The 22,844-nt window shown below is 38.8% G+C and overlaps 1 protein-coding gene across 1 annotated transcript in view; it reads right to left on the bottom strand.

Annotated features, from left to right (window-relative positions):
- Positions 1-22,844, bottom strand: part of ntrk3b (neurotrophic tyrosine kinase, receptor, type 3b) — a 257,195-nt gene that overhangs the window by 150,277 nt on the left and 84,074 nt on the right. Inside the window, exon 4 of the mRNA XM_034679541.1 lies at positions 10,623-10,691. Within this exon, the coding sequence (XP_034535432.1) occupies positions 10,623-10,691 (69 nt within the window). The remainder of the gene's footprint in view (positions 1-10,622; positions 10,692-22,844) is intronic.

Genomic DNA, 22,844 nt, shown 5'->3' with positions numbered 1-22,844 from the left:
TAATACATTTGGAAAAAGGGAAGAGTTGACATAACCAATGTTAAATGTAATACTCTGTTAGAACTGTTAAAACATGAATGTTTCCCCCTGATCTGACTGAATGCAGGGTTTTACAACACTGTAGTGAGTATCTAACACAGATTCCCCACACTTCTGGTTGTTGCTGGACCAGCTCCATCTCTCTAACGCTGCATCTTCTGCTTGTGTCACGGATAAAGGTTTGCTGCAAACAAATAAATCACCACTTTGTCCCAACATTACTTTTCTGTTAGGTTGCAGCCCTTGGCCAGTCAGTGTCCCTGCAGGCTCTCTCACTGCCTGACTTTTTTCTCTCTTCTTCTCTTGGCCTTTTTTGGGGGGCTGAGGAGCCAGCTTCGACTTTGGCTTATCGACAACACCACCTGCACTGCAATCATGTAGAGGAGAGGGGACACCCGAGTCAGGTCAGGAGAGGCTCCAGGTAAGAAAAATGGACAAAGTGGTCTGGGGCGTCAGGCAATTTTTCCCTCACAGTCAAATAACTTAGCAATGACTCTTCAGGTGCTGTAGGAGGATAGATATCGATAGTGTTCATTCAGGATTGATGATTAAATTATATATTTACTTTCTATTTTAAGTCTGATAAAACTAAAATCCCTCACTTCAACTTATTAAACGCAGCATGTGCTGTGGACCTTAACTTCCAAATATAAAGTTTAACTTGGTAACAGGGCTAAGAGGTCAAGAAAAACCTAAACAAATAAAACTTTAAAAATAATACAATAATTTGCAAATATACAGTTATGTTTTGAAACAGTCACAGCTTTGATTTTGGAAAACAGTTTAGGATTAAGGACTAAGCCTTGATAAGCACCATGTACGTAGCTCTCAAAATGCACCTTTGCACACTTGCCAGTTCTCTGTGGTACAGCAGGTGAAAACCTCCGTTCATCCAAACACCTCAGGCAGCTGTTTTTAGCTCTGAAACTCTGAAAATCCCCCGTGTTCCACCTGCTCAGCACTAAGTGACAGGCAGCGTTACTTTTGGCCAGGTGGTGAACACAGTGAAGCACTGAGCTGATGCTGGAAACCAACACAGACATTCATCTCACAGTTCCTCAGCTTCTGGGTGTATAAAGAGTCACATGTTTTAACTGACTGTCATTATCTACAGTATATCTACTCTTTACCTCTATCTGACTTCTTTTTACTGTTTTATTTTTTAAACCGACTCAGCTGACACATCATCATACTAACACATAACCAGACCCTGAAGCTGCTGAATGCAGCCACCAGACTTCCAGCTCAACGATTATGAGCCAAATATTTTACTCACCTTCCCCCTGAAGCCTCTGCTGTCACACTAATGTCACGGCTGCCAGTCTTTCCTTCTTTCTTTTGGGATTTGGTCACTCTGTGACGTCATTTACAACCCTGCTCGAGTAGAGATGAGTGTTGCACTTGAGGCTTTGGATATTTTTGTCTCTTCAGATGCATTCACAGAAGTTTGATACCTAATTCCTCAATGACTGTACAACCAGTGGAAGCCATATCAGAGGTTACCTAATCAAACATACATTAAAATGCAATTTTTCATGTGATTAAGAAGTTAAGTATGCTTAAAGGTTGCTTCTTCAGTGTTTTGTCATTGACTCTCGCTCATAGGAAGATTGAAGGCTGCACTTTCAGCTGATGAAATCTCTGAAGCTGTCAAGTAACAGAAATGAGCGCTCCATATTTAATCCTTAGTTGCATTATGCATGTCTAATGGTCTGCAAAATCACTCAAAATACCATTTTCTCCAGATAATGAAATAATATCTGTGAAATTATGATGAGTTGTCACTTAGGAAATCATGATTTTTTTATGATAGTTCTTGGAGCCTTGTATTAAATGCATACATGACATACCCTTTATCTTAGCACACATAAAATGAATGTTAAACAAAAAAAAAAGACCGATATGATTCTGCAACTTATTGCACTCCATTTGAATTAATTTTAACAATGCATACATTTTGATAGATATCTTCGAATATCAAACATACTTTAGATGATTATAAAACAAAAGAAAAGTAAAGCAAAACAGAAAGTTGTTTCCTTAAATATCAAGCATGACATACTTGCTTTTTAAACCAAAGAAGAAGAAAACACACTGACGTAAAGCCACAATGACAGCTTACAAGTGAGTTCTATTTACAGGAGGCGGATATTGGCTGGAAGCATGCCTATTGTAAATTCTTGTCCGTATAACACAGTGTTGAATTGTATTGCTTTGGAAGGGAAAGGCTTGTATTTGCATTCGTAAGTCTAACTGCTTTCACAAACATCAAAATCTAAAATTATAGTTAAACAGCAAAGTCGTTAAGCTTCATCTTTTTCCGTAGATTATATCCCACTGTCCAAGTTTGAAGCTGTCCTCTTTTATGCCCAAGCCACTGTTGCCTCCATTCCAGTCATTTCTCTGCTACATTTCAGATTTGAACACTTCCTTCTCCTCCTGCAAGTCAGTCTTTGAAGTTTTTTCACCAGAGTCACTGTACATGACATGTGTTTCACTCAGAGTTTGCCCCAAGTGCAATTGAGACCCTAATAAAATGAAGGTTAGAACTGAGTAATTTACCTGCCATGCAGCCCTTGGAAAATGTAATGTTTAATTCATCCTAATCCACTGGCAGTCAAATCAGAAGATTACAGGTTTGATCTATTCATATTTCATCCATATTCAAAGAAAAACCCATTTTGCAGTGAGAGGCGTAAATGTTTGACTTTGCGTTGGCCCCTGCTTTCCAGAGAGCTGGGATTAAAGAAGTGCTAACAGAATAAAGGGATTGGTGATGCACATTGCCTCGGGCACATCGCTTCTGTTACTAAAGACGGGGAATATTTTACTCTTTTTGTGGACCAGACAGAAAAAGCTTCCTCGAAGACGGTCGTATCTGTGATTGCCGCTAACTCTGTTTCATATAATCTACAGTATTATCACCCCAGAAGCCTCAACAGCAGATTTAGCATTTAGTCACCACATTCACCCTGCTGCTGTTCTCAGGCCTGTGATTGGGTGAGCTGTGAGGCACACTGCAGCAGCTCTGCTCCTCTGGCTAAAGGGCACACAGACAAAGAGGCAGAGCCGATTATCTGAGTCTCATCCAGAGGCAGCACACGGCAGACGTCTATTGTAGAGCTTCAATGTGATGTTGGAGCCTTTTCACAGGAGCAACAAAAGGCTTGAGATTATTGAGATTTTGCTGATAGTATTGTCATTGTCACTGATATTAAGATACTGCAAGGAGTGTGAAATATCTGTGCAACCAACCTGCAAAACAAAAGACACTGTTCTGCAGCTATACTTCGCTAAGTCTGATAAGGAGTGTCTGATAAGAGAAAAACAGACTTAATGTACACTGACTGATGGGGAGTTATTTTTCCTCTGCTATTTTAACTGCTGTCTCATAACAGAGTTAGCTTGGTTGCTACGTTGGAGTAGATATTTAGCACTAGACCACACACTCAAAAGCTGTCTGAGGTTAACAAGTAAGTCCTAGCTGAATCTCAAAGTAGATAAATGAAAGTTTCTTTATTGGTTACAAACCTCTTTTAAGTGGGTAAAAACCTGTTCTACACCTAATCAAGTTTGTGTAAAGGAGCATTTAAAATCAGAAAAAAGTGGTGCTCATTAAAAGCTTGAGCAATCCCACAGCTGGGACGAAGATACCTGTTGTTGAATAAGGGTGTGAAATATACAGCAATATCTTGTCAGTCGTGTACTATATTTATCAATTTGCCTGCGCCAAATCTCAAAGTTTGCGTCACTACTTCATCCCTCCATACAGCACTAATGACATGGACAGGGGTAACATAAAAGAAAGCATCGGGATAATGTCTGACAGCAGTGAAGTTCAGGGATGTGATGGCCACTTTCAAAACCTCACATGAGAAAGAACGAAAGTTCTATACCAGCTCGAGATGAAATAAAAGGTGGAGGATGCACTCAGGTCTGAAGAAAAAAGTTGCACCCACCTGCAATGGGTGGACTTAGTGTGCGCGTAAAAATCCTTTGTGACTGTTAAGGCACATTTCTTAGACAACAGGAAAAGCATTCCCACGTGCACCAGCTTGGTTTTGAAGTTGGAGACTTGTACAGGTTTGGGTTTTAACTTGAATAGGCAAGGTCTGCAATGGTTTTGGTCATGTTAAGGTCTGAATCTCTCAAATTGTGGGTCTTATTTTGATCTCCTAATCACTGGTCTTTTCCACAGCTTAGTCTGGTCACAGTGTTCTGGACTGCAACAATAGTTTTAAAATTGAGTACAATACTAAAGGGATAACATACACTACTGTTCAAAAGTTTGGGGTCACCCAGACAAGCTTGTGTTTTTCATGAAAACTCACACTTTTATTTATCAAATGAGTTACAAAATGAATAGAAAATATAGTCAAGACATTGAGGATGTTAGAAATAATGATTTTTATTTGAAATAATAATTTTGTCCTTCAAACTTTGCTTTCATCAAAGAATGCTCCCTTTGCAGCAATTACAGCATTGCAGACCTTTGGCATTCTAGCTGTTTATTTGTTGAGGGAATCTGAAGAAATTTCATCCCACGCTTCCTGAAGCACCTCCCACAAGTTTGATTGGCTTGATGGGCACTTCTTGCGTACCATACGGTCAAGCTGCTCCCACAACAGCTCAATGGGGTTGAGATCTGGTGACTGCGCTGTCCACTCCATTAAAGACAGAATACCAGCTGCCTGCTTCTTCCCTAAATAGTTCTTGCATAATCTGGAAGTGTGCTTTGGGTCATTGTCCTGTTGTAGGAGGAAATTGGCTCCAATCAAGCGCTGTCCACAGGGTATGGCATGGCGTTGCAAAATTGAGTGATAGCCTTCATGATTCAAAATCCCTTTTATTTTTTATAAATCTCCCACTTTACCTGCACCAAAGCAGCCCCAGCCCATCACATTACCTCCACCATGCTTAACAGATGGCGTCAGACACTCTTCCAGCATCTTTTCACTTGTTCTGCATCTCACTAATCTTCTTCTGTGTGATCCAAACACCTCAAACTTTGATTCATCCGTTCGTACCTTTTTCCAATCTTCCTCTGTCCAATGTCTGTGTTCTTTTGCACATATTAATCTTTTCCTTTTATTGGCCAGTCTCAGATATGGCTTTTTCTTTGCCACTCTGCCTAGAAGGCCAGCATCCCGGAGTCGCCTTTTCACTGTAGACGTTGACACTGGTGTTTTGCGGGTACCATTTAATGAAGCTGCCAGTTCAGGACCTGTGAGGCGTCTATTTCTCAAACTAGAGACTCTACTGTACTTGTCTTCTTGTTCAGTTGTGCACCGGGGCCTCCCACTTCTCTTTCTACTCTGGTTAGAGCCTGTTTGTGCTGTTCTCTGAAGGGAGTAGTACACATTGTTGTAGGAAATGTTCAGTTTCTTGGAAATTTCTCGCATGGAATAGCCTTCATTTCTAAGAACAAGAATAGACTGTCGAGTTTCATATGAAAGTTCTCTTTTTCTGGCCATTTTGAGAGTATGATTGAACCCTCAAATGTGATGCTCCAGATACTCAACTAGCTCAAAGAAAGGCCAGTTTTACAGCTTCTTTAACCAGCAATACCGTTTTCAGCTGTGCTAACGTAACTGCACAGAGGTTTTCAAGATGTTTCTAATCATCCCTTAGCTTTCTAAAGCGATTAGCAAACACAATGTACCATTAGAACACTGGAGTGATGGTTGCTGGAAATGAGCCTCTATACACCTATGTAGATATTCCATTAAATACCAGACGTTTGCAGCTGAATAGTCATTTACCGCATTAACAATGTATAGAGTGTATTTCTGATTCATTTAATGTTATCTTTATTGGAAAAAACAGTGCTGTTCTTTCAAAAATAAGGACATTTCTAAGTGACCCCAAACTTTTGAACGGTAGTGTATGTTTTAATGTGGAATGAGATATGAATGACAATTTTTCACATACCATTTCAGCCATTCATAAAAAACAGTAATTTCTATGCTTCAGTGTTCTCTTTACACATAGCACCACAGGAGACCTTCCACAGCAGCTTTGTATGATAAAACTACAAGTCTAAATGAATCACACAACAAATAAATCAAGGACGAAAATGGTATAACAATGTGTGTGATGGGTCTATAGTACAGCTCCAGGCTTAAAAAATATTTGTACATTGTCTATTCACGGCAGGTCACCTTCATCGTGTTTCAACTTTTAAATTATGACTCTTTCATTGTTCAAAAACGTGATACAATTACAACAGCAGAGCCTAGGATGACAGAGATAACGGGGTGTAACGACAACACCGGAGCAGCTCTCCTTTCGACACATAAAACGGAAATTATTTCAGCTGGTTTGATCTCTCTCTGTTTACATAATATCAGGGTGGTTCAGCAGCATGGGTGGGTTCTTATCAGTGATAATGCATTGTGTTTTATTCTTGTAATTAAAAGCAACGGCTGCACAGTGACCACGCTTCATTTGGTGTGATTGAATGATTGGCACCCACCGAGCTAACACAGTTAGGGTGAGCATGGTGAAGAAAGTAATGATGTCAGGGCTGCGTCGAAGACTCTGCACATGATGGAGTGACTCATTTCCTCTTTGCGAGGCCTGATTGCACATGGCTTCCTTCTTGCATAATGCCTCGGCCCTCGTCTGTGCCGCCACGCCACTCCAACTGACACATCTTAACCAAACACACCAAATGGAATAGACAGAAAGCCTTACTCCTCATCAGTATTCACTGGGAAATACAGGCATCACTCTGGCCGGCTGTTCACGCAGAACAACAAAGACACCGTTTGTACACATGGAAAAGGGTTTCTTAGGGAGAAATAGTATCAGACATGAGCAGATCATGCTCTGTGATCCAGAGCAGAGAGGGTTAATGAAAGAAACAAGCTCTTTATTTTGCTTTATAGCATGTGATGTACTCCGTCTAGGAATGTGAGGTCATTTCACTGTAAACTCCAGCACTGTACTCCTCACTGTCCCTGCAGGCATCATGGCCATGATGTGTTTTTCCTCCTGAATAAAAATGTGTGAAATTAAAGCTGCATTGTTTAATACACTCACTGGTGAAAAAGTATCAGTTCAAAAAAAGTATAATCATAACAGATTTAACTATTTAAGAGGACAAAAATGAGTAATAAGCTCTAATAATAAAGTTTTTTTTAAATAATACAGCACTCTGAAAGAAACCATTCTGCATATTTTATATTTTCACTTTTCATTTTCGGCATACTTTGCTGATATGACTTCTGCATTTTTAAACAAAGCTCCTTCAAACGAAGCTTTAGACTCAAGATATTTCTGTATGATATTAACTTTCTGTGAGTAAAGAAGCACATTTACGTTTTTAAAAGCACATTTAATTATTATTTCTGACAGTTTTTTGCCCCAAAAGTGATCTGCTTCCTAAGGACTGCAAGTGATTAGATTTAGTTGGTAGTAAAGACACAAACACCACAACATTCTGATTCAAAGGTTTCTAAATCATGATTTGAGCACTGAAGCGCGAGTCATCACTTTTTTCCTAACTTAGCTCCGCCCATGTCACACCAGTAAGTCAAGCTCAAAGGGAAATGAAAACACTACCCTTTTCCAATTTCAGCAGTTATGCATTAATTCTGTCACACACCTGTTATTAAAGAAAATGTGTTTTAAACCTGATCAAATGTTTTTGAATCAGAGCTTTACAGCAGAAGAGCTAGTGTTGACTGACAAACATGACCAGTCATATATCTGTAGAGAAAATACATGTTCATTTAAGGAGATTTTAGAAATGAATGATTATGTTTGGGCTTGTATAAATGACCTCTTTTTTGAAAAAGTAATTTCCATGTGCCTTTGTGTGCACACTTTTTGTTTTTCATAAACATACTGAAATCCATTTGGGAACAACTTTAATTATCAGTTTAATAGAACTCTGAATTAAATCAAATATTAAAAACAACTCAGTGAAAAAAATGTTATTTGAATTATTGTAATGGGTCTAAAGTACAGTTGCAGGCTTCCACAGGGAGTAAAGCACAGAAAAGTAGAAATCTCTTCTGTGAAATCACCAAAACTGCTCCACCTTTGGAAAACAGTGCACTTTTTCAGCTTTCATTATTCAAAATAAGCAACGTTGTTTTTTAAGGGTCTTTAAGTCAGCTACAGCATGGAATTTCCAAACTTTTTAGCCTGTGACCCTGAAAAAAAGTGCCAAAGACTTGTGACCTACATAGTCCCTGGAAGTGATTCAATATTGCTTCATACTTAGTTTAGCTGGTCTGCTGAAATTAGCCTATCCACATGCAAATGTGGCTGCAGTTTCCTGTGCTGTTATGAATTAACCTACTGCTACTGATGCTTTTGTTAATTAACCGTTAACTAACTCTAACCTAACCTTAGCATTAAGAGTCATCTGGTTAACACAGAAAGGTAGAAAACTAATAAAAAAAACATAAATTGTAAGGTTTTATTTCAGATTTAACTATTATTTATGTTGATATTTTCACAATAATGGGTAAAATATGCAATCATAGATTACTTTAAAAAAATTAACCATATTGGAAGACATTTCGCAAGCCCAATTAGTGTCTTTCGATCCGCCAGGGGGTCCTGATCCCCACTTTGGGAACCCCTGAGCAACAAAATGCTTACTTTGACTTGTATGTGGTATTTTTATACTGAGATATTGATGGCTGGTATTGTCAACTAAGTCATTGGAATGAAGTATCCACAGCTAAATATGAGTTATATCACCACAAAACAAACCTGGACATCAAAAGCATGGGATACAAAACTTGGATACATATGGATCAGCACCAACAATAGGAGATGCTAAAGGCTAAACTATCTTCTCCAAAGAAGGTTTGGACAGCTGGTGAAAGAACGAAAGTACAGAACTTTTACAATCCAGTGAAGAATGAAATTCACAACCAAATAACAGGCACACAATGAAGGATTCACAGACCCATCTGCGTCTGATGAGGGCCCACAGTGAGATGACACTCTGTTAGCACTGGTATGGGGTCTGGTGTGAATTGCTTCCTACACACGATGGATAAGAATGAGAGTTCTGCTATATTATTTTGGAGGAAAGGGCTGACATGGTCTTAAAGTCCCCCTGAGAAGGTTGAGCCCTTCTTGTATCCAGCTTTCACCCCAGTGGATGTGTGATTAAGAAAGAAGTTAACATGAATATAAATTAATCTAACTTATACCAATACCAATAGGTTGAGAGAACCAAGCGATCATCACATTTGTGTCAACATAACAACATGCCAGTAAATTAAGTGATGACTCTTTCCTGTTTGTATGCGCTAAATCATTTGGTGAAATACATTACTTTTGTGTAATCTAGAGGGTTGAAGCTAATAAGCAGTTCATGAACCACTTTACTTTTGAGGATTAGAGGATGCAGGAGTTTATTCAAGCATTGGTGGAAAAGATCTTGATGTCAAACAGTGAGGATATTGAGGAAAATTAAGAAGAAGACTTTGCAAACCAGCTGCTTCAATACTTTAAGTTGCTCAAGTGAGATAAGTAGGCTACTTCTGGCTTGTGCTGTGTGCCACAGGCTAATATTAGCTACAGATTACAGGCAGCTGCTAGCTAGCAAGCTGTTTTCATAAAAATGTAAGATGAATATGCTCTACCAGCTTGAGCCAATGCTTGAGTCAAAAATCCTCTGATGTTTTTTTGTTGCTCACTGTAGATTTTATAACTTAATGCATTTTGATTGGTTCATTCTTGTTAGACAGCATTGATTATGCTTGTGCTGCACATTTCAATAGTATAGTCAGGTCTGTTTTATCTTATTTTCTTCAGTGATAGTTGTTATTGTTTGTTGTGTCTAAAATAATTGAAACCTCTTGTAAACAGCCCCTCCCAAAGCAACCCTCTTTGCTGCTTTTGGTCTGTGAATGAGGGACACATTTCTCTCAACACTATTACAAAGTTGTTTAAATACACAAATATCATATTCTGGTGACAGAGGAAGCAGGGCTTTCCCACTGTGAGCTGTATACAGCAGTGGGTCTACCCCAGATCAGCATTGTGCCGCGCTCTCCATGGTCCTGCCCTGCTTCTACCTCTGAAAATAGAACAATAAAGAGGCCTGCTTGAAATAGTTTTGTGACATATCCCACTAAACCTTGGCTTAATGCGAGGAAAGGCGGGACTGTGAAAGTTTAAATGATGGACAGCGCTGACAGCCATAATGATGTGTGAATTACAAGCAGGTCGACAGCGCTATATTCTCCTCGGTGGTGAGGGAGCAAACTCATTTCATAAACACAATGAACACTAAAATATTCATAACAAACTAGATGACGGGACTAGGCTCCCTCCTCCTACCAGACCATTACGCTTCCTTTGTGTGGGTTAATTATGTCAACAAATGACTTATGTGATCACAGCACCACTATACCGCCTATAGGTTCAGTCTTTTACACATGCTCAGACAAATGAGAGGTTTTGTACAACAAAGACAGGAATTATAATGGCATTCAGTGAGGACAATTTGTATTGAGGCAGATAGTGCTCTGGGAGCCAAGATAAATTGCTGTAATAAAAGACAAACAAAAGCCAACGAGAGGGCGATCAGACGAGAGAAGAAGACTTACAGCTCGGAGAGTTGGAGGTGCTGGAAGAGCTGCCATGACAGAGTGGTGAGAGGATTCTTTGACAAGTTTCTGCAGAGGAGGGAGAAAAACAAAGAAGGTTAAAATGGATTATTTTATGTCACTTTCCTGATGTCATGTGGACTCTGTTGCCAAATCCAAAGGACTCAAGAACCCAATTAGCAAATCTTTCTCTGGGTCATTTAGGCTTTTCTGTTCTCCTGCTTTTGAGGTAAAATTTAATTTTGAGTCTTTTATGTCTGCCTTATCACAAACCCACATCATTGTGTACTTTTATCCACAGCTCTGTGGTGAGTATCTGCACAGTCAAATAAACTAAACCTAATCTCTGTCAGATAAAATAGATTCAATCAGACTCACATAAAATAAAGTGGAAGAAAACAAGCAAGAGATGCACAGTCCTGCCTTTATGGCAGAAAAGAAAAGAGTGCTATTGACAAAGAGGGGGGAAACAGGCCCTGCTGCGTGTAGCTTCAGGCCTGAGCCAACTCAATAAAAGAAAGTTGACCGCTTTCAAGTCAAATAATTCAATAGACTTAAGGAACCCCTCTGGCTCAGGAAGCCACTAAATTCAATAACAAATAACCAGAACCTCCAAAGTGATTTGACTAGAACTTTGAATCAGTTTAAATACAAACACCAGGCATCTGTCTGTACAGTTATTATGAAATACAGCTTCTTTGAGAGAGAATTCACACAGCAGTTTGTCATAAAACACACTATCTGATCCTTTAATCAGCCTGTGCAGCGTCAGTGTTCTGTATTACATTACAACAGGAAAAAGTGAAGCTCTATCTGATGCATTGTCTCCAGTGACGCACATGGTTATAGTTTAGCATTAATTTAATGGTTTACATGCTTTGCACATATCTGTGTCTATGAATACAGCACATAATAATCTGTATATAAATATATCAAAATAGCTTGATATACAAAGAACTTTTCAAAAAACAAGTTTCAAAGAACTTGACAATGAGTAATGCAGGATATTCGACTAAATGAAAAACACTTCCGCTCATCAAATACCAATAGAACGATGCATGAAGCAGGATAAATGTAGTGACGACATCCGATTCATCCATAATCTTGAAAAAAACGCTTTGACTAAAATGCGAAAGGATGCAAAATAAAAGTACAGGAAACATTCTTAGATATCTACAAATTTCATTTTTCATGAATAAGTTTATCATGACTCACACACAGACTATAGTTGGTTCATTTGTATGGAAGACCTATTAGATACTCCTGTATCCGGAATTGTCACCATGGCAACAGGGAGCTAAGGATGTTGCAGGTCTGTCTTATTTCCTGAGATATCACACATACACACATGGAATCACTAGTCTACATTCAAGCACAGGCACCTGCTGAAACACACACAGTTAAAAATCAACAGAAACACATTTACATGAAGTCCCTCTGTTAAGCAGCTAAGTACTGTCACCTTGAAATGTGTGTGAATGCTGCACTGCTCTGAATACAAGAGAGGGGTGTGTGTGTGTGATATGTAAAGATGCTGCATGAAATTTCACCTCCCAAAGAAAACCTGTGCTCCCAATGGGACTGTGTGATACAATGAGAATATATTACAGAGAGAGAGGGAGGGAGAGAGAAGGTGGGCGAGCAAACAGCAGCTCATAGGGTGATGCAGAGCAGGGCCGCTCAACACTTACGTCAAATCACACACCTCAAAATAGACTCACATTTATCCCGCTGTTCTTCAAATAGACATACGTCAAATGTGGACCCTGAAATAGATACACATTGAACCAGAGATCTCCAAATATACGTTCAACCCCATTACTCCACACACACATTAGAGCCTCAAATAGTCACATGTCAGATCCTAATCTCATTTGATTTTGTAGATTTTTTATTTCAATATGGAGCAGATCTCTTAAGCGTACAACATAAACTGAATTGAAATTATTTCTGGTTTTAGAGATACTCACAGGAGCCCTGCATAGAACAACAGACAGACTTTCAGGTCTGCTGCTTCTTCAAATATCCAGACAAAATCCGGGGACAGCAGGCGAGCAGTGCTGGCATGATCATAAAACCAGCAGAGGCAGCATTAAGTTTTGTAGCTCAACATTTGCACCTTTACTGTAGGGTTAAGTAAACTACAGAGCTAACAGTTACCTCATGTATAAGTCTGGAAATTTGGCTTGAAACAGTTCAAATTTAAATATGCTGTCAAAGAGGCTCATTCAGCATCCATAAAAATCAGTGTGAACCAGCAGAGCTATTAGAAAGCATCATTTACAAATCAGCTCATGTCTAGACCATATCTTAAGTCTGTTTGGGCGTGGCACATCAGGTTTTGACTGAGACTCAGACGAGCTTGCTGCAAAGCAATATCAGATGTGACAATCAGTGAAGTCCAGCTTTAGATAAAAGAGGAGAGAGGAGAAGTTCTGCCAACTGAAAACATTCATTTCAACACTGACAAGGGTTTCAGCGCTGAAATTTAGTTGAAAATGGGTTTAAATCAGGTCTCTGCTTCCAAGACCAAAAATAAGCCATTTTTATCTTGTTGTTTGGCATCAGTGGGTTAGACATTTTTCAACAATTTTCTTTCATAACTTTGATATGTTTGTTTCATCAAAGGAAGATGAAAATTATAACCTATTGTGATGGAATTTCCCCCAATGTATTTTTCCTATGGTAGTTTGAGTCCAATCTATGCAAAGAGGCTTTTCAAAGTTGTTGTTTTTTTCCATACAAAAATTATGAATACAGCTTGCATGGGCTGTGTGAAGTCAACAAGAAAATTCACAGACAACAGATGTGTCCCAATCCAGGGATAGGATCCTTCTAAGGACCCAGCCTGCGAAGGATCCAGCATGCATAGCCTGCCTGTACCGCTCAGGCTGATTTAAGACAGGGCCCCTTACACTTTGATTTTACTTCTACTACTACTACTACTACTACTACTACAACAATAATAATAATAATAATAATAATAATAATAATAATAATAATAATAATAATAATAGTAATAATAATTATATTATTATTGTTATTATTATTATTAGTTGTAGTAGTAGTAGTAGTAGTATTAATAGTATTATTATTGGTATTATTATTATAAACATTTTAGAGATATAAGCAGGCCTGTTTTGTTACCTTTAGATGGACCTTGCAGTTGTCTATTTTAAGGCTGTAGCTAAGCAGCTGCTTGCCTTGTCTGTGTATACAATTATAAGACTGGTTACAAAGTCAATCACATTTTTTCACCTTAATCTCTGCAATAAATCAATTACAGTAGTTTTATTCTCATGTTATTTTTTTCCGTTCCTGTCATCATTAAAGAAAGTGTTTTTACTGTTTACAACTGTGACAATTTCTAATATGCAAGTGGATACACAGAAATTTAGGTATCAAAGGTGGTAATAGAATGGTTAGTAAGTTCTTTTAAAAGTAGCCTTATCTATTCATAAGATAGTCACTGAAGAATTAACACAGAGAGAAAAATAGATAAGTGGAGAGGAGAGGAGAGGAGATAGGCTTGGAGGAGTGTTTTCTGTGCAGAGAGTGAGACCTCCTTCACATCTCCGGCGGGAAGTGTTCTGTTTTCAAAGGTCATTCTTCGCATCTTGACAAGAAATGTCAGCTAAAATTGGATTGAGGGGGGTAAATGAATTAATAAATATATAAACAAATCAGCAAATAAGCCATCAAAGACGCTGGAATGCTAGAAGACAGGAGGTGAGGAAGGCCAAGTGCTGTGGAGAGGGCGGCCAGAGATTATTAAATTAAAAAATTAGCGGTGTAGAAAATTAATCTATTTACCAGCCAGGCAGCTCTGTTTCCAGGCCTGGAAGGACGTATACCACCCGCCCTACAAACACACACACACGCACACACGCACACACACACACACACACACACACACACACACACACACACACACACACACACACACACACACATCCTTCACCACTTTGACTTAACAGTGAAACAGACATAGCATCAGCAACCACTCATGGAACAACAAATCATCTCTGCTCCTCAGACAGAGCTCATTTGAATGAGGAATTATAACTATGTGATTCACATGAAATTTTCATTAGGTTGGGGTAAAAGATATGCGTTACAGCAGCGGATGTATCTAGGTGTTAATATTGATGACAGCAGTGGCTCCCTAGCCAGAGGGCGACGAAGTGAATGCTAAACTGAACCACGGTGTTTGCTTCTCTGCAGAGGAGGTGCAGCTCCACCCCCCTCCTTCTTTAATAATTCTGTTTGGCACAGATGCCATTGGGAGGGCCCGGCTACTCGAGAGGGTTAGCTAATTAGTGCAGCATCACTGGTAGCTACTGTCTGAGTGTGGGGGAGCTCGACAGATTGACATTCAGGTCCACGCAGAGGAAGCAGACAGCCACTGAGCGAGGTGTCGCAGCTGATCAGCACCGTGGACGTCAAGAAATCTAGTCATCATCTGTCACGCTGAAGAGAGGCTGCAGATATTTACTGCAGTGGCATAAAACTAATTGCTTTCTTTGCCTGTCTATTTTAACAAAGTTCTGATACTCATGAATAGATTTTCTTTTCCTTAGATGTTATGCGTAATGTTCATGACTTCAGCAAAAACACACCTTTTAAAATGCCAATCTCTAAAATACCACAGGTGTCAATCTTGAGAGAAAGCTCTTTTGCTTCAGTCTTAGAGGGCTGATCTTTTTGAAAAGGTTTGTCTTATGAATCAGCTATGTACAATAAAGTGAAATAATAAAAAATGTAGTAATAAATAATATAAAGGTATACTTTGATGTAGGCCATACAAGGAAAAAGTATGTGAATAATTTAGAGGACATGATGAAAGTACATTGAGGAAATGTCCATTACAGACTGACACAACACTGATTGGACCTGAAGTCCAACTCCTATCCAAGTTTTTTTTTTCTGAAACACATCCAAAAATGAGTGTTTTAACCTGGAAACACTGTCCAAGAAAACTGATGGAGGAAATTATTATTCTGCATCTGTTGCATAGACTCAGAGCCCAAAACATCAAAGCTAACCCGCTCATTTGTAAAGGTTGGATTTATTTCAACCCCAAGACTGTCTGTCAGCTGGAAGGTCACACAAAAGTAAGAAAAGCTAACAATAAGATCTTACTATTCCACTCCAGCTTTCCGCATGTCTGCCCGGTAATGCTCAGACTTATTTCATGTTTTTTATCCCACCCAGTGTAACCATGCATCTCATGGTCCGCCGGTCTAGTGCACCAGTCACTCGACAGCTTAAACCTGCTGCATGTATCCTGCTTGAATGCACACACAGATAGAGTACTTGATTTATGTTGATATGTTTATTCAGCCATACTGGAAATGCATATATGGCAGCTGAAAATGCTCCTTTAGATGCCTTTGATATTGACCACTTAGGGCCTGATCTACTAAGATCCCAAATAACGAGAGCTAATTTGGGTGAAACGCGATTTGGGAGGCCATCTGTGAAAAGGTGAATGATGTGAGAAAAAACAGAAGATCTGCCAATGAAATAAACGCATCTACTCTACTCCAAAACGCAATCAGTGTTTTGATGGAGTTTAGAGAGCGATTTTATGAGACTTAGTCTGCCACTCTTGCTCTAGAAAAGTTAGGCGTCACTTGGATGAAGACAGTCGCCTCACTGTCCCAGGGAGCAACTTTCAGGTGAACGTTTTCAATGCCTGATATCATCATCCAGCAACTGTCCCAAAGATTCACCAGCTTAAATGGAACTGGGAACATGTTTGAGTCAATTCGCCCCAACACACTGCTGCAAGCACGAGATGAGGAGTTACGCAGAGCTGCCTGGCGCAGCTCAGTGAGCGCTCATTCACGTTAACACTAACTAGAAACCCCTTGATGAGCACGATGGGACAGAGCAGACTGAGTGGACATGTCATGTTATTTATTGAGAATGACAGATCAAAGAAAATGGACATACAGTGCATCGTGGACAAGTCCGCGGAGCTTAAGGCTCGTCAAAACAGTGGTGAGTAGGTCGAGTACTTCATATTGATTTTTTGTTTGTATGTGAACATGTGGGCCGCTGTGCCAATTTTACTAAACTTTATAGCTGTTGATACATTGACCTACTGTGCTCTCATTAGTTGAAAAAGTTAAAGTGGGTGTCAGAATGATGCGGTCGCTATCCGTGGTGCTGAACTGCTTTGAATTTGGTTTGTTTTATTATTATTATTTTGTTATCTTGGTTTGATTGACTAAAACATTTAGTAATGCTTGTAAGCCCAGCTTTTGCGGGCATGTTGTAAAGCGATGTTATGATGAGCTTTACAGTGACCGCAGCCAAGTGTGCGTAACGCTGTGCCAGTTTGCACCTGCCTTTCAAACGTGCTAAATATAGACGCAAATACAGCGCGCGCTATCTGCTTCAGGTTTGATAGATCACATTGCGTGTGCTAAATGATTACATTTGCATCTCCTCCTCCCAGTATTTTGCGCATTCTGATGATCTACGTGTATTCTGCATATTCATGAAGGCAAACACGCTAAATGATTTGCGAGTGCTATTTTGCTCATTTGACAGACGCAATCCTCGGTGCTCCCGGTTAGTACGTCAGCTTTGCGCGCGCTATCAAGTTTGCACGTGTTTTTATACACGCAAACCTTTAGTAAATCGGGCCCTTAAGCTATTTCAAATGTTACTTTAAGACTCTAAATCTCACTGGATCTTCATTTAGAATGAAAAGCAAAGTACAACTGCAACTGGAGAAGAGTTTGGATGTTGTGTAAAAGGGAAATAAAAATAGAGTTTGATGGTTTGTAAATCATTTGAACCCTATGTTTTTTGATAAAACAACATATCAAATATGCATGTTAATTGTTTTGTGGAAAAATATATGCACCATTTATGCAAATGTATTCAAAGTCAAATGTTGTCTCATTCTTCCCTTATATAGGATTTCAGCTGCTTAACAGTTTGGGATATCCTTTTTTACATTTCTTGTTTCATGATGCGCCAAATGTTTTTGATAGGTGACAAGTCAGGACTGCAGGCAGGCTAGTGAAAAAATGCATTGTCTGGATGTCAGCATATGTTACTTCAAAAGCTGTATATTGTTCAGCATTAATGGTGCCTTCAAGATGTGTAAACTAGCCATGCCATGCAAACTTCTGCATCCTTATCACGGATGCTGGCTGCTCTGATAACAAGCTGGGTGGTCATTCAGCCTCTTTAGTGCAGAACGCTGGGTCCATGATTTCTATCGACAATGTTACATTTTGATATATCAGACACAAGGCAGTTTTACACTTTGGATTTTAAATACATTTCTTTATGGTTTCCTCTTTGCATGGTACAGTTATTGGAGTACAGAGATGAACTGTGTTCACAGACAATGGTTTTTGGAAGTGAGTTAGAGCCCATGCAGTGATTTCCACTACAGAGTTGTGTCTGTTTTTAATTCAATGGTGCTAATCCAGGATTACTGCTTCGTCCTTTTAAAGAGACTCCTCTGGATTATCTGAATATTTGAATGTCGTACTAAAGGTGTATTATTTTAATATGTACTGTAGATGATGAAACCTTCACATTTTTTATCATTTAAAACTGAAGAACATTATTCTGAAATTGTTTAACAATTAATGCAGTCTCTCATGGAAGGGTGAACCCCCTTTGGTAACCTGTTGCATCCCTCTGTGTTCTTAAGCATTATGTGACTTTGTCAGTGTTTTGTTCTCCCTGTCCCTTCTATCTTAAAGTCTGATGCTAGCTTCAAATTTAAAATGAGCGTTTAAAATGTTTCAGTTTCAACATTTGATACATTTTCTTTGCACTATTTTTAATCAAACAAAAGCATTAAACGATTTACAAACCATCAAAATCTGTTTTTGTTCACACTTTACAAAGCAATGTTGCATAATCCAAACCCTAAAACATATAATGTTAGCTCTAAAGTATCCCAATTCATCCATCTAAACCACCTTGACAGTTCTACCTTCGCTAGAATTAATCCACTACATTATACTTTTATAGGCTACCTGTGAGAAATCATTATTTTTCCTTTTACACTGACAAACAGAGAACAAAGACTTCACACTGCTGCAGCTTCCTCCTCCATCCCCAGCCTCCAGTCATGAGTTGTTTAGTAAAGTATTGTTGATGATGCAGGGGATCTTTTGTACTCACATGAGCACATACTGTAAATGTACCTCTTGAAGTTCATGTATTGTTATGGGGATCACTTCTTCGTAGTATCCCTGTTCTGCTTCTTTGAGAGCTCCAACAAAGGGTTCTTTCAGTGCAATAGGCCTTTAACTGTTATGTAACCATGGAAACATGAAGGGTCAATGCAACATAAGTGCCTTGAAGTAGTAAAGAGCTGGAGTTAGAATTGAATGGGTAAATAATGACATGAGTGGGATTTTCACTAGGCAAAAAAAAATATCTTCTTCCGTTGGTTTTTGGCATTTGACATAGTTATTACTTGGCTTTCTTACTAATTACCCATCTATGTTAAATACTTGATTCTGATTGGTCAAAACCCCACAACAACAGTAAGTAATTCTCAGTAGCAACAGCTACTGCCAGAGACAAATGATCACACGCCTCATATCAAATCAATCTGCAGAAAAGGAGTCTGGAACATTTCACCTCTGCTTCCTGACAATTTGGCAAAAACGTTAGTCATTGTCTCAGGCTGCTCTTGAGAGTCAGGACATAATGACAGTTGGCGGGCACAGATGTGAGAGCAGCCCGAGGAGCTACTGGACCCAAACCATCTCTGATAGGGAAAAGTGGAGCAGCATCCTGTACTGCACTCCAGGCCACAGCAGCAGAGCTGCTGAGAGAATCTCTAAAATTCTGCTACCAAGTCACATAAACCATACGTGGCGGTAATAACAATGTTAAAAGCTGTGACATTTGCCTCATTTATATTTAAAGTTGTGTCGACTGCAAAGCTCAGAGGAGATGGAGAACTGAACGAGGACAAAAATGAATGAAAATAATAAAGTTATTAAACAAAACCATAACTGATGGTAAAAACATTTTTCAGAAACCAATGGCTACAGTTGGACAACACATAATGTTAAAATCTAAGCACTTCTCATTAACAACACTGTTTCATAGTGTTTAAGATGAGACAGGATTCAGGCAGGAATAAACTCCTGGCAAATATTTCTGTTAGCTGATGTAGCTAAGAATTAATTCAGTGTAACTGAATGCATTGTTAGCTAAGCCATTGGAACCAATTGATATACATATATATATATAATTATTCAAACATGTCGATAAAATTAAAGTAGATTAAAAAGACCTCAAAAGGCAAAAAATAATGTGAAAAGTAAACCTTAAGGTGGCGTGTCAACTGCCGCTGTTATTTGCGCTGGCAGGGCCGGTTTTCTATGCAAAATATGAGATTCAGCGCTTTCAGCGGTCTCAGTTGAACAAAGTTCCAAAAGACAACTGTTTCACTCTGAGGATGGTGAAAACCAAAATATAATGTTAACAGAGGTATAATGTTGAACTTACAGTCACCAGGATGAGCTAAAAACTGTACACCACAGACAAATGACTGCATCAGCCATTAAACAAATGCCAAATAGTGAGATATGTTAATGCTTTAGTGCATATGGATGGTTGTAGGACTGTCTAACTATAAAGGTATGGAAAACTGAAAGACTAATATTGTGCCAAAAATAATAGCTAGTAACTAACTGGTTCATAGTAGCTGGCAAAAGTGGTTCCATACGCCGGTTTGGCATCCATTTTAAAATAGAGAGAAGTCAAAGAAGCAGCAGCAGCTGCAGAAGAAGACTCAGTGACTAGCTAGCTTGCCAAACTACTCCAGCACAAATCATATCAGAGGAGGTAAAAGATGAAAGCAAGGCACTCTTCCTGCTCCTCCAAAAAAGTTTCCTAGCAAGTTCACCAAGTTTTACATACTGTTTTACATACAGTAATTTTTGCATTAATATGTTTATCGTCAATTGTACAGAAGCTAAAATCTTGAGGTGAATATCTGCCATCAAGACAGATAGTAATGGGGTTAACATGTTGTTCATATAAGTAACTGCACTGCATTGAAGAAGGTAAGGTATTCATAAATGCAGGTTTAACTGGTGAAGTGAGATGTTGAAGTTCTTTGGAAATTGTGTCTTTTGCATAAGTTGGCATAACTCCAGCTCAAACTAATCTTATTTAAATACATAACTTTTTGCTTGATTGGTGTTTTTTTTAATTTTTTTTTTTTTTATGAAGTCCAAAAAGCTTTAGATGGTTCTTTTAAGCACTGGTAACTTTGTGTCATTAATTGTGCAAAATGTGGTTAAATTCCCAAAATATTGACAATGAAGTAGAAGTTTGCGTGGCATGGCTAGTTTACACACCTGGAAGGCACTATTAATGCTAAACAATATACAGCTTTTGAAGTAACATATGCTGACATCCAGACAATGCATTTTTTCACTGGCCTGCCTGCAGTCCTGACTTGTCACCTATTAAAAACATTTGGCGCATCATGAAACAAGAAATATGAAAAAGGATATCCCAAACTGTTAAGCAGCTGAAGTCCTATATGAGAGAAGAATGGGACAACATTTGACTTTGAATACATTTGCATAAATGGTGCATATATTTTTTCACAAACAGTAAAATTCTAGATAGTATATGACCCCCTCCCGCTCCATGAGGATTCCCCACACCATATTGTTCCCGACAGAAGATATTTAGATGTGTACTTCTTTTTTTATAATTGTGCCCTAAAAATTCTCCTTTAATGTTTCAAAAGAATTCATGATGATTTTGGCTCAGTCTAACCCCGGGACACTTTATGTAAAATTCAGCACAGAAGCTGACAGGCTACTCAGTGACCGTCTCATTTGTTTACAGTAATTACCCAAATGTCTGCAAATCAATGAGGTCATGATTTATTACTGCCAAAATTAGTTAATTAAAAATAGAATAATCTGCACAAAGTAAATTAAGGTTGTATTTTTTTACAGCCCTCCATAGTTACACATGCAGTATATACACTAAATGAAGCAAAAGAGAGCAGCCTAAGCCGCAATGCAGAGTCCCTGGAAGAGATCTGTGGTTTGAGTTGACAAATGGAACCAACAGTCAGCTGTCATACTCTGTGAACTGTATTCTAATATTAGTATCAACAACAAACTGACAGTACTAATATGAATGTCTCTTTTGTCCTATCAAACATCTCAGATTGGTCTGCCACAAATTCACCATGGGGCCAAACTGTGACTCATTTATGAGAGAGAATAAATTCTTCTTCAGACGCACTGATGTGATGTGCCTCAGTGACACTGCACTTGTACAGTATTATTGATAAGGGAATTAAGATATCCCTCCTTAGGCAGTTCAATCACTGGAAACACAAAGCAGGGGGAACGAAATCCATAAATTGTGTTGCAGGTACCATATGGAATTCATTTTGCGAAAAACAGCCGAGGAGAAACTTCAAACAGCCACCACTTCATTATAATCAAGAACATTATTCGCTCCGAATCTGCATCGTGCATAGGTAAGGTTGGCTCTGGGGAACAGGGATAAAAATAGTCAATTCTTTAATCTCAGAGAAATCCTCTGGTTGTGGTGTGTGTGCATGTGTTGTACTAATCTTCCTGCTGAATTCCTCTCATCTGCTTTTAAACCTGTTTATTCCTCCTTCACATTTAACTGGGCGAGGCGACATAAAATGACGCTGGAGTTTACTGATGAAGTACCTGCAAGCACCGGAGGTATTGAGTCCACCTGTTTGTGTTAAGTTTAACAGGAGCTTTGAATGATAGTAGGAGTGGTCTGAATTGTAATTTAATTTGTTGCAAAATAAATAATTGTTTTGTCTTTATTTGTTGCAAGAAACAAAGTAGATTAATGCAATTTGTGTTAATTCTTCCACTGGTCACCACCAAGTGTTAAACTGTTAACTGTAAGCTAGCTAAACATTTGAACTAAACATATGTAGTGTCTTTGTGTGTGTCTTTGTGTGTCTTTGTGTGTCTTTGTGTAGTATATTGGATTCTGACTGATTTTGGAACTCAACAGGAGCTCTGCTTTTCTTGCTCTTGACTCTGTACCACACAAAGAAGATTATCAACCCCCGGGGTTAAACTGAATATTTTACTCAAGTCGGAACATCTTCATGTGGATGCTTTTTCACCTCAGTCTTAAATTCAGGTCATGCATATTACCATTGACTTTGAACACATTTGTATCCCATCTATCATT

This window comes from Notolabrus celidotus, chromosome 3 (assembly GCF_009762535.1).
Source record: "Notolabrus celidotus isolate fNotCel1 chromosome 3, fNotCel1.pri, whole genome shotgun sequence".
Lineage (NCBI taxonomy): Eukaryota > Metazoa > Chordata > Actinopteri > Labriformes > Labridae > Notolabrus > Notolabrus celidotus.
Note: the sequence above shows the minus strand (reverse complement) of the source record. Positions and strands in the feature narration are given on the sequence as shown.